Source organism: Telmatherina bonti, assembly GCF_933228915.1.
Source record: "Telmatherina bonti genome assembly, chromosome: 6".
NCBI classification, from domain to species: domain Eukaryota; kingdom Metazoa; phylum Chordata; class Actinopteri; order Atheriniformes; family Telmatherinidae; genus Telmatherina; species Telmatherina bonti.
This window is the reverse complement of record NC_136624.1, coordinates 39,050,921-39,063,026: the sequence shown is the minus strand read 5'-3', so window position 1 is coordinate 39,063,026 and position 12,106 is coordinate 39,050,921. Positions and strand designations below refer to the sequence as shown.

General features: G+C 45.6%; 1 protein-coding gene across 2 annotated transcripts in view; it reads right to left on the bottom strand.

Moving 5' to 3' along the window:
* Window positions 1–12,106, bottom strand: part of slc25a26 (solute carrier family 25 member 26) — a 57,509-nt gene that overhangs the window by 35,940 nt on the left and 9,463 nt on the right. For both annotated transcript variants that reach the window (XM_079241783.1, XM_079241784.1), the window contains exons 4-5: window positions 8,909–9,013; window positions 7,557–7,604 (exon numbers count right to left, since the gene is read on the bottom strand). In XM_079241783.1, the coding sequence (XP_079097909.1) occupies window positions 7,557–7,604; window positions 8,909–9,013 (153 nt within the window). The remainder of the gene's footprint in view (window positions 1–7,556; window positions 7,605–8,908; window positions 9,014–12,106) is intronic.

Sequence of the window (12,106 nt, the reverse complement as noted above, 5' to 3'; positions counted from 1 at the left end):
TTAGCAGTGACACCACAGTGTGACCTCATTCAGGAGGTTTATTCCACATGCGTCGGGGTCGTAAGCGCGTCTGTTAGCAAGATAGAGGTTGTGGTTGGTGAAGCGTGGTCAGGCATTTGGTTGGCTGATGATGGTGGGGGGGGGGGGGGGGGGGGCGTGACAGAAATGTGATGAGTCCAAAGACAATTCCTTACATTTTTAATTGAGGGTTTCTGTAAATCCCCAGCGGTGAGAGAAGACTGGTTAGCTGTCATGACAGAGAAATGATGCTGTAAAACAGCGAGGTTAACCTTTAATTATTGGCTGCTTCCTTATTGCTTTCACACAGCAGTGATTTATCCTCCCTCTACTTCTCCTTTCACTCCAGGATGAAGTGAAAACACCACCTTACTGCCATTTACTGGATTTGACTGATGCTTTAACTTTTGTTCTCCAGAGGCTTTACAGCTCCGAATGAGACGGGTATTACGCTAATTAGCCAATCATATATCATGCTATTATGTCATGTTCATACCTGCTGAGCTGCAGTGGAAACTGGCTGTTTGGGGGAAAATGCATCACTTTCCATCTCACATGCTGGTAAATTCATATGCTGGTGTACTTCTGACATTTTCTAAGGATCCATACTGGATCCAAGATATAACTTGCCATTCTCCATCAATTCCAGACCCTCGTCCTATCAACACCAAGCACATACAACCCCCCCCCGTCCTCTGCCTGGCGGGCTGCATGTTATTAGAAACACATGTGGGGCGCCACCGTTTTTCTGCTTGAATTGAGACAAACATGCGTAAAGTTTTGGGAAGCAAACACAGCCCCAAGACCCAAAGAGACATGCGGCCTAATAAGGCAGCGGCGGTCCAGTCGGCAAAAACACACGCGAAGTGAAGAGGAGAGGCATAAAAACAACTTATACCATAAACAACCACAACAAGAGCTGTTTTCCTGCAAAAGCAAAAAGAAATGCACAGAGATTCGCTGAATTACGGCCACGGTGATGGATTTCTGAGTCCGCTCCACGTAAGAGTGTGATCCATGGGTCTCAGTGGCACGGCTTCCAACGGATCAAACCGAACAGGGAGGCTCAGAAACTCCTCCAGCCCCTCCACTGCAGAACTCATCAATACAGCCGCATGTTTACCCAAGGCTTTAGTCCTGCTTTCAGCAGATGTCCAGTCGCCAGATGACGAGGCTGGAAGTTTGAGAGGGCAGCAATTCTCGCCAACATGAACGATTAGATGCAACTGCAGTCGCACTCCGCTTCACCGATGGGAACGACGGGCACAAAAAGAGTCACAGGGAGTAGAACCATCAATCCCCCGTAGAGACGTCGGAGATGAAGTGATAGAAATCATCCAGCGGTGAAGACGCAGTTTAAGAGGGACATCACTCTTCTGACGAGGGTCGGCTCGACCTGGATTCAACAGATGAGCCATAACTCAGGCAGGTAGAAGTCTTCGTCTCATAGAGTAGTTCCTTCTAATACTGTGTTCTGCAACTTTATATCTCCCGACACACACACACACACACGCGCAAACACACACACACACACACACAAGCTCTTTAACATTGCAACCAAAAACTATTCAGTGATTTTAAATGGTAAAATAAAAAAAATTTTAAAAAGCCATTTTCCATCTGTTTTCTTGTTTTTATTTTTTTTCTTGAACTTAATACCTAAGCTTCACTCACAAACCCACACACACATACACGCACACACTCACACACACAGAAAAGCTGGCTGGCATTCAGAAAACACAAGCTTTTATCAGCCTGCGTTTAGCTCACAAGACATGTTTGGACACGTGATATTTACCTTTCAGCTGAGACTGGACAGTAAATCAGGTGATGGATTTCCCTCAAGTCCTCATAACAATGTTGCATCACCAAAACAGTTTCATGGTGTGAAACGTGATGATGAATAGAAGCAGCTGGGGGGAAAAAAAACTTTCTCCATGTTTAACAGTCAGTCTTTTACTGGTAAGAACAACATGGTTTCAACCAACTGGAGGACTTGAGGTCTGCACACAGTCACCGCTGTCTGTCTTGATCTGGAGTCCTTATGGACTTGTTTTTTTTCCTATAATACAATTATCTGCCATAATAATAAATAATAATAATAATAATAATAATAATATTTCTGTAGTACTTTCAAGGCACCCAAAGTGCTTTATGTTATGATAACATGCACAGAAAATCAGCCAGTCTGCAGCAACGGCCTTCCAACCACCACCAAACATTCATACACACCAGCGTTGCAAACACCAGATGCAATAATGACAATGTGTTTTGCCCAAGGGCACAACAGCAGATTTACTCAGGGGGTCTTCTGGTCACTGGACAGCCCGCTCTACCACCTGAACCACTGCCGCCCTCATAAAAACTCATGCTGCATGAATGAGCAACCTGACGTTGCTGATGAGAATATGAATTTACATTTCACAGCTTAGTTTTTAGGTACATTTACCAGGTTGGACCAGCTTTCGTCTTCTGAACTGCCTCAGTTGTTCCTGGAAAAGATTCCTACAGTACCAGTGAGAGGACAGCTAGGAAGAAGCTTCACAAATTGTGCAACAAAAACACTTCAAACTGAACATATGACTCAGACGCGGTGAAAAGGCCCTCAGTGCTGCATCCAGCTTTTACAGATGGAGGAAAGCGTCAACATTCCTCTGAACAGCTGATCAGAAGCTGATTAACCCACCTTTACTCCATGTGAACGTCTATTAATGAGACTGCTGCTGCTTAGTCTTCTGCTTCACGGATACAGACATATAAACTAAACAAGGACACACACACCAACAAGCTTATAAAAAGATATTCCTTATGAGGTCTAGAGGCTCAGAAACATCATGTACACCCCAATCAGGACCCCAAAAATACGATTCCTCCTCATTAAGACCAGACTGGGGGCTTAATGAAGACTACTGGCCTCAACAAGGTCCACATGGAGCAGAAAAAGGTCCTAATAAAGTAAGTACAACAAAAACACGAGGTCTATCCTCCCATTCTACAGGTTATGTTCCGGATCACAGACAGAGGTCAACAGCTTTCCTCTTCAGACTCCTGATCGATCGATTGATTGGGGAGTAAACAGATAAGGAAGCACCAGTAGCAAACGTTCACCTCGTACCTTCTGAGTAAAGAACGTTGGTAAGGTGTGAAAAAGCAAGCAAAGCGACACGTGCAACGTGTTGCAGAGCATCATTGTTCATTTTTAAACAGCTCTTTGGTTAATTTTTTATTTCCAGGCCAACTTGTGACACTTTCATCTCGTCCTGTGACGTTATACCGTTTAATCATTTAGAGATGTTCTCCTGCCAGCGTGTAGATGACCAGCAGCTGCTCCGAAGGGTTTTAACACCAAAAACACAAAACAGGAGGAAGTCTTAACTTCTTTACACGTGTCACACAAATCCTCCCTCTGCATATGTGCAGGAAAATAAACAACCTTTGCCTCCCCTGCCCTCAACTTTCCCTTGCTCTGCTCTGTCTGCGTCATATGAGGGCGTATAAACATGAGCCTCTGCGGATCAGCGCGCACAGAAACAGGATATTGGAGTGATTCCCCTCACCTCTGTCTCTTGAACCTGCACTGCAGACGATGAAAAATGGATGCTTTCCCCACAAAATAAGAAAAAATAAAAAGAAAGGGAGGAGGTCATGGTGAGGTCACCACCGCTCCGTTTCACGCCTGTTGAGGTGGTTTCAGCCTCAGCATCCCAGTGGAGGACGCAGAAAGCGCTCATTGTGATCTATAGAACCATAACTCTGCACACCACAACAACTCAGCTGTCAGCTCAGAGTGGTGACTGCAGATAATAACAGACCGTTTCAGCTTTTATAGCATGTGAACAACACAATGTGGTAAGTTGCTGCTGAAGCGGACAGTCAGGTCATGGTGCAAGCCAACCAAAAACCAATCAGAAGTCTAAACTGAGCTCTGAAACAAGGATGGATGGAAAGTCTCCAAAGCAGGGAGCAGAACAGGGAGGAACAAGAACCAGCTCTGGAACCAGAAAGCAGAGCTTCATGCTACACACCCAAAAACCGGGCCAGAAATTTGGACTCAGACCTAAAGATTACCAACCAGGCTACAAATCCAGGTTCAGGGATTGATTCAGACCTAAAATCTACCAACCAGGCTACAAATTTAAGTGCAGGGATTGATTCGGACCTTAAAATCTACCAATGGGGCCAGAAATCTCGGTTCGGTGATGGACTGTGACCCTAAATCCACCAACTGGGCCAGAAATCTGGGTGCAGTGACGGATTTAGACCTAAAATCCACCAACGAGGCCAGACATCTGGGTGCGGCGACGGACAAGGACCTAAAATTCCCCAACCGGGCCAGAAATCCGGGTGCTGTGATGGACTCGGACCTAAAGATTACCAACCAGGCTACAATTCAAGGTGCAGGGATTGATTCGGACCTAAAATCTCCCAATGGGGACAGAAATCTCGGTGCAGTGACGGATTTAGACCTAAAATCCACCAACCGGGCCAGAAATCCGGGTGCAGTGACGGATTTAGACTTAAAATCCACCAACCGGGCCAGAAATCTGGGTGCAGTGACGGATTTAGACCTAAAATCCACCAACCGGGCCAGAAATCTGGGTGCAGTGACGGATTTAGACCTAAAATCCACCAACCGGGCCAGAAATCCGGGTGCAGTGACGGATTTAGACCTAAAATCCACCAACTGGGCCAGAAATCTGGGTGCAGTGACGGATTTAGACCTAAAATCCACCAACCGGGCCAGAAATCCGGGTGCAGTGATGAACTCGGAGCCAAAGTTTGAAAAACACTAATTGAATTGGAAAGCCGGCCTACAATCACATGAACCCACATGACCCCAGCGTGACATGATACAGTTTGAGACACTTCATGGTTAAAAACAAAACAAAAACTATTCAACAGGATTTTGAGGGATCTGATTCTTGTCTTCTGGCCCTTAAACACCAGAAAGAAGATTAAACAATGGCATATGACTTAGTAAAATATCTTTAAAAATGTTACTAGGTTTTTTTTTTTTTTTTTTACATTTTGTTAAAAACTTCAGATTCTAAAAATGAACTTTTAACATTTTTTCATGGGTCTTCATCAAAACTAGTCTTCATCTTTAGTCCACTTCATTTCTGTAAGAGGGTCTTTACAGGTTCCACCTAGAGAACCTATAAAAACACCTGCAGCTCATTCAGAACTCTGCTGCTCCAATCCTCACCCAGAAAGACCCAGAAAGTGGACCACATCAGTCCAGTTCTGATGTCTTTACCCGGGCTACATGTCCGTCAGAGGATGGACTTTAAAGTTCTGTTGTTGCTCTATAAACCTGACTGGTTCAGGACTGAAATACATCAGAGACCCCTTAACCCAGAACGAACCTCCGGACCCCTCAGGTCATCTGGATCCGGTCTTTTATCAGTTCTAGAGTCAGAAGCAGACCTGGATCCAGGTGGAAGACCCTCCTGTTTTCAGCTGTAAAAGTCCAAACCTGCTTCTGTTTCTTTTGAGCTTCCCTTTTTAACACTATCGAGCTCTTAAAATCGATCGTTTTTTGTTTTTAATCCTAAACTAGCTTCTCAGTGAGTCCGCCTGTTGTGCTGGGGAACAGCAGGGTGTCGTCGCCTTGCCTCTGGCTGCCGTTTCTTCATGACGGGATGCAGAAGCTCCACTTTAATGCCGATTCTCCTTCGATGAACACACGGGTCAAAACAAGCATAAAAGATTCTGCGTATTCATATCAGCCGCACGCCAGCCGACGCAGTCAGCCGCACTTTCACCTGTCATTCCACAGCTCTCACAGCACGCAATGACTAATAACCCATCCCAGACTCATTACTCCGTCCGTGAACGCCATACAGCTGGATGATGATGGAGCGCGGAGAGAGGAGAAGCAGTCAGCTAATCTTAGCATGCCATCTAGTGGTGGAAGGTGGAGCTGCTCAGAGGCAGAAGGCTGGGATTCCTGGCATCATGACAGACATCACACAATGATGGAATATAATTAGACTTAAATTATTTAAACACAAAGACAAGCCAACACACCGATGCGTCGCACGGTTCTTTCAGAAAGTCTGGAATAAAAAGCTTCACTGGCGTTCGTTTATTAGGCTTTTGTTTTTCTCTTTACAGAGGAGAATAAAGTCATTTTCCACAGCACAAAATGTATTCACCCCAATCTAAATCTCATTGATTTCATGCTCTATTCAGCTGGAACAAAAAAAAGAAAAAAAAAGATGCCGACTCAGCAGAGAACTTGACAGTTTCTCTTAAGGAAAGGCTACAACACAATGAAGATTAATGTGCCTCAAAAGCAAAAAGAACTGAATGCCTATTAGTCAATAGACTGGATATAAGTTTTAAATAAAACCCCAATGCGGTGCGCTGTGGATAATTAGCCGCAGTCATCTGGATGTAGGACGCCGCTGCAACCATAACTGGATCACAACAGCACCTTTACGTGGCACTGCAAGCAGAACCAAGTGGGTTCTGACACATCCTCCGCTACGGTGACATCATGCCCATCAGAAACGCCTCCTGAAAGCGGCTTAATGAACATACAGCACAGAAAGGACCCCAATTAGAGTCCCGGCGAGGAGGGGAGACGCCGTACCGCACCACGTAAACAAACTTATCTTGACAGGGTCTCTTGGCCAGAAGGAGGTAGATGGGCGGATAGCGGAGGAGGCCAAGAGAAAATGAATTACCTTCCTGACACACGTCAAAGCCAATCACCACGAAGCATCCTTTGCTGTTCCCGCGCCCCCAAATCCCCGCCACCACCGTTGCGTTTCATCTAGCGGTGTTAGTATGCACGCAGGCCCTGCGCCAGCCTTCAAATGTATTCATTTATTCAGAGCCCCTCGGAGAAATCACAGTGTCTTGTTGTCCTTTTTTTCCTCGGCTGTCCAGATGGAATTTGCGTGAATAACATCAGTTTAGTGAGGCAGAAAATAAGTACAGGCTAGCATGGCAGAGGGGTACTAGATTACACCCTCATCCACCCCACCCCCTCTTCTTTAGAAAAAGAAGACAAGTGTCACCTTCATATACTTCTGTCTCTCTGTCAGTCTTCCTTTCTCATTTTCTACTCAAGTCTTATTGAAAGTTGGCAGACGGGGACAAAATCTCAGATACATTCTGCATTATCATGCGCTGCAGGTGCAATTAAACCAAAAACCATGAATCAAAGAGCCGGAGCGGCTTCTTCGTTAGATGACTGAGCCCCGTGCTCATTTATCCAGGCTTTGTTTTGCATTTACAACACAACTAATTGCATTAATTTGTCAGATTTTCCGCTAAAAGAAGCATCTTCAACGACGGAATGGATATGTCCGACTTCCATAAAAATCCAGACAGATTAAAAGGACTTTAGTTACTACAGAGTGGAAAACCTCGACATCCAGTAAACCTGAAAATATTTGCAAAACTCTCAGAATTACAAGCGATGAGATTTTTCAGGATCCGTGTGAAGAACTTTGCATTTATCTGAAGCCAGAAGAGCAAGACGAGGACAGAAAGCTGCCAGTGAAAACATCTGGATTAAATCCTACCTCTCTGATAACGGTGCTGCAGTATCCCCGGTACAGGCCTCCAACACCCTGCACACACACACACACACAATGAATATAATTCTATAAAAACAATTTTATATTAGTTTCAGTCAGCTGCAGCATTAAAACCACTGAGAAAATGGACATATTTGACTCAAACTAATCAGTCACTGTGCAGAACCAGGTGTGTTGGAGCAGGGATACATGGAAAACCTGCATGACAGCGGCCCTTGAGCAGCAACGTTGGGCACCCCTGAGGGGCGACGTAACTCCTGAGTTACGATCGTAGACTGTATATAAAGAGATGGGCGGAGCCTCCGTGACGTCACCCGTAGGTTTCTGAAGAGCTGAATTGAAGCTCTGTGGGCGGTTCCTACCATTGCCATCTTGACAGGGGCATGCGTGTCGTTTCGCCCGGAAAATACAAATATGGGCAAAGAGGTGGAGCTGAGAGGGGGGCTGTGAGCGTCATGATTGACATCAAGCAAACTCCGAGCTTTCTGTAGCTAAGAGCTAACCGAGCTAACCCGGAGATAATAGGAGCTAACCAGCTAACGGAGGTAAGCGGGCTAAAGCTAAGTCACGTTGTTAACCATCCAAAAACCGCGGTTGTTCTACGTTCTTCTGACTTGAAGCGGGAGATCGGACACCTGTCAATCAAAAGGACACGCCCCGAACTTCGAGATTAAATTACTTTTAAACTGGAGAGTTAGAAAAAAATTCACTCCCCCCACAGTTGTCATGAAGGTAAACATGACCTATTAAACCTAAAATATTTTTGTACCAGGCTGTAAACATGTTTATTTCTGCTGTAAACATGTTTATTCCTGCTGTAAACATGTTTATTCCTGCTGTAAACTTGTTTATTTCTGCTGTAAACGTGTTTATTTCTGCTGTAAACATGTCTATTTCTGCTGTAAACATGTTTATTCCTGCTGTAAACTTGTTTATTTCTGCTGTAAACGTGTTTATTCCTGCTGTAAATATGTTTATTTCTGCTGTAAACGTGTTTATTTCTGCTGTAAATATGTTTATTTCTGCTGTAAACATGTTTATTCCTGCTGTAAACATGTTTATTCCTGCTGTAAACATGTTTATATCTGCTGTGAAGTTGGTCTATGGGAGTCTATGGGGATTTGCTCTGTTTTGCAGCCCCTAGTGGATGAAGGGGGAACTGCAGTTTTATGCACGTCTGCACAGGCTTCACTTTTAACCGCCGGAGGCTCCGTCCATCTTTCATATATGGTTTATGGATAGAGAAATGACCCAACTGTACTTCTTGTCTGCTTTGTTTAAGCTTCGTTTAAAACTGTGTTTAGCTTCAATGTTTGCTTCAACATGAACTCGGATACCTCTTCTCTGAGCGTGGCCAGCAGCATGTTGTAGGTGGTGGATGAGGGACAGGCCTGGGTTCTCTGTTTCACCACCTCGGTGGGCACCCGGATCAAACACGCCACCTGGAAGATGAGAAATAAAACAAGGTGTTTCCTAAACTTGTGCCATGATGGTGAGGCATGACGAGAGCAATTACATGGAGCTGGAGGGGTAATGTCTACTTCAGTTAGGGTGCAACACAGCCAATTAAACGTTTTCATGCAGCCAAAATGATCCCGCTGCAACAGTTGTCATGTCTGCAGAAAGGTCGTCACGCAGGCTGTGTATCTGTGTCCAAAGAACATGCTTCTGTCAAACCCACTGATAGATTCAGACACACACCTCAGTAACCACGCTCCCTGCTCAAGTTCCAGCCCATCCACCATATGTCAACAAAAATATGGACTGCCAACAGCAAGTGAAGATAGACATGAATATTTATGCCTCTTAAGAAGGCAGACAGGCAGGCACAGCTGCCCACCTGGCGACTTGATTTCCCATTTATCCTGCATCGGAGTGGAAACGCCGGCTAACGGCGAGCAATCTTACAGAGCGGTTGGTGAGCCGACTGCCCCCCCAATGACTCCCCCAAGTCGCGCAGATGCCCGTCTGTCAGTGCCACCCTCGCCACGGCGACGTCAAGTAGAGAGGGATGGAAGGAGAGAAAGAGTGATGAGATGAAATGCATCCTTTTTCCCCGCTGCTGCTACTCCTCCGCTGGGCTATCCATACTGATTTAGCAGCAGGGCCCCCGACATACGGCTCTACGGCCATGAGGGAGCGAAGGATACCCCAACAGCTGCTGCAGGAATCATTTCAGATGGCCACTTGTCCTCTGTCATTTCCTCAGCCTGACACCAGGGAAGGCCTCTAGGCATGAAGCACGCGCTACAGAGCAGAAAGGGAGAAAGGACACATGATGGAAGTGAAACTTTTCAAGTTTGTGTTGATCTTAACTGCATTATTATGTTTTTTTCTGCAAGGCAGAAATACAAAACGAGCAGATAAACTTCCAGCTCTACATAAAAGCAACAGCAAATGAAGCAGATGAGCCGCTGTGATGATACTCCGACGGTCCGAGTGCGTCTGAAACGTGGTGCAACACTGCCATCAAGTGGCGAAACACGCATCTGTACCCAGACTGTCACGGCTTGCATCCCAACCTGGGAGCTTATTATCGATGTGAATCGCGTTTTTCTGCAAGAGAATCTCATCAAATGCAACAAAGATGATGTTTATTTAGGAGCAACTTCTGCTAATTGTGCAGGAGAATGATGCTGATTGCAGGTTATATCAGATATACGCAAACAGAAGACAATGAGGGGAACTTGAATCTGAAAACTTTTAAATCGGAAAAAATAGAAATTAAAGTGAGAAAGACCTACACTGCTTCTTCTGCCTTTCCTCTGGCTTGCAAACTTCTAAATCTATTAGCAATCTGTTCAACTCCCCCCACCATTCATCTTTATTTACAAGCTCTTGGACTCATTAAGCAGACTTCATTAAGAAGCTGCTGTCTTTAAGCTTCCTCTTGTTGTTAATCCAGATGACAGATTTCAGTTTCTAAATTCTGCAAACTTCCTGGAAAGAAGCTGCGGCTCAAGCTGCAGTAAGGAGCGGGACGGCCCAGCACATCACTGGCCTCAGCCGGTGCCGAATCCTTCAGCTGCGTCTTCAGTCGCCTCATCTCTTCAGCGCTTGTTGCATTCAATAGAAAAACCTCGTTCTTATTGAATCAAACCTATTTGTCAATAAAAACTGTCCTGCAATCGCCACCGAGATGACAGTGCTCCCGTCACTTATTCGAGAAAAGAGCAGAACCAGTTGTAGAGGATTAATTATGATGACTAAAAAGCAATAAATCACATTTAGCTCAACATTGTCCTGATGGACGTAACTTCTCTGAAACTCAGAGCAAAGCCGGCGAAAAGGAAGGAGGCAGGAAGAGAGGGAGACAAGAAGGTCACGAAGAAAAGAGAGGATGGAATGAGGACACTGCGAATCTCCAACTCTGAAACAACAGCCGATAAATCACAGAGCGTGGAGCTGCTCAAAGGCGATCCATGGATTATTTCTCACTGCCAAGTTAAGTGGTTGCCAGTTCCCCCCCTCCCCAAAAGAAAACTGCTCCCCCCTTCTCACTGTCCCCTATCTTGTCATGTCACACTGTATTTTGCAGAGCATCCTCCTGCAGACATGCGGCGGTGGAGGAGGACGACGACTGGGGGGGGTATAGGTGCGAGAAAACCCTGCTGCCTGGCCTTGACAAATGAGCTTTCAGGGCAGACGTCGAGCGAATGGGAATGAAGATAAATCTGATCTAATGGCTAGATAACAGCCTGCTAGAGCCTGACAGACGCCATCAGCTTACACATTCTTTATAGCAGCGTCGCACATCTGCAGTCACACAAGGTGGGGGGGGGGGGGACACCGTTCTCTGTCCCGCTTGGTTTACACGGCTCATACTAAAACGGGTTCAGTCAGGACATTCTGCAGAGGAGGATCGGTTCTGGGGAGACCATCTTTGACCATCTTCGTTGTGAACATCGCAACAAACATGGAGAGAAGTTTGCTACGTCGCCTGAAGCCAAACCGGCATTTACTTCAGTTTATATAAAGCAAATAAAACTTCATTTTTCCAGCTTTTCCGGTGTGTTCGCCAGTTTCAGGATGGCTCGAAATCCCCCGAGTGGGGGATTTGGATCAGGAGATCTCAGAGATCCTCGAGTCGTTACTGGACAGCTTCTGCATCCTGAAGGAGTCCAACTTAACATGATGTACGACGGTCTTTAAGCAAAGCTTGGAACGGCGTAAAGTCATTAAGTCACATGACACCAAAACCTTGTGGCTGCAGCCAAAAGCATCAGATGCTGCAGTGGCTCTCGTCTTGCTGTACCAGCTGGGAACCATCTGTCTAATGACACAACTCTGTCCTGATTGGCTAAAAGCCTCAATGGCCACTTTACTTCCAAAAACATTAAATCAGGAAATGTTAGAGCTCACTAAAAGCCCGACTCTTGAACTTACTGAGGTCTACGTTGAGCATCAAGGCCAACAAATGTAAAAACTAGACATATTTCCTGCAGAATAAACTCCTCTTTGGTAGGACTGAACTAGACTTTAGTCTAACTCAGGGGTCTGAAACCTTCGGCTCCAGAGCTGCAAGCGGCTCTTCA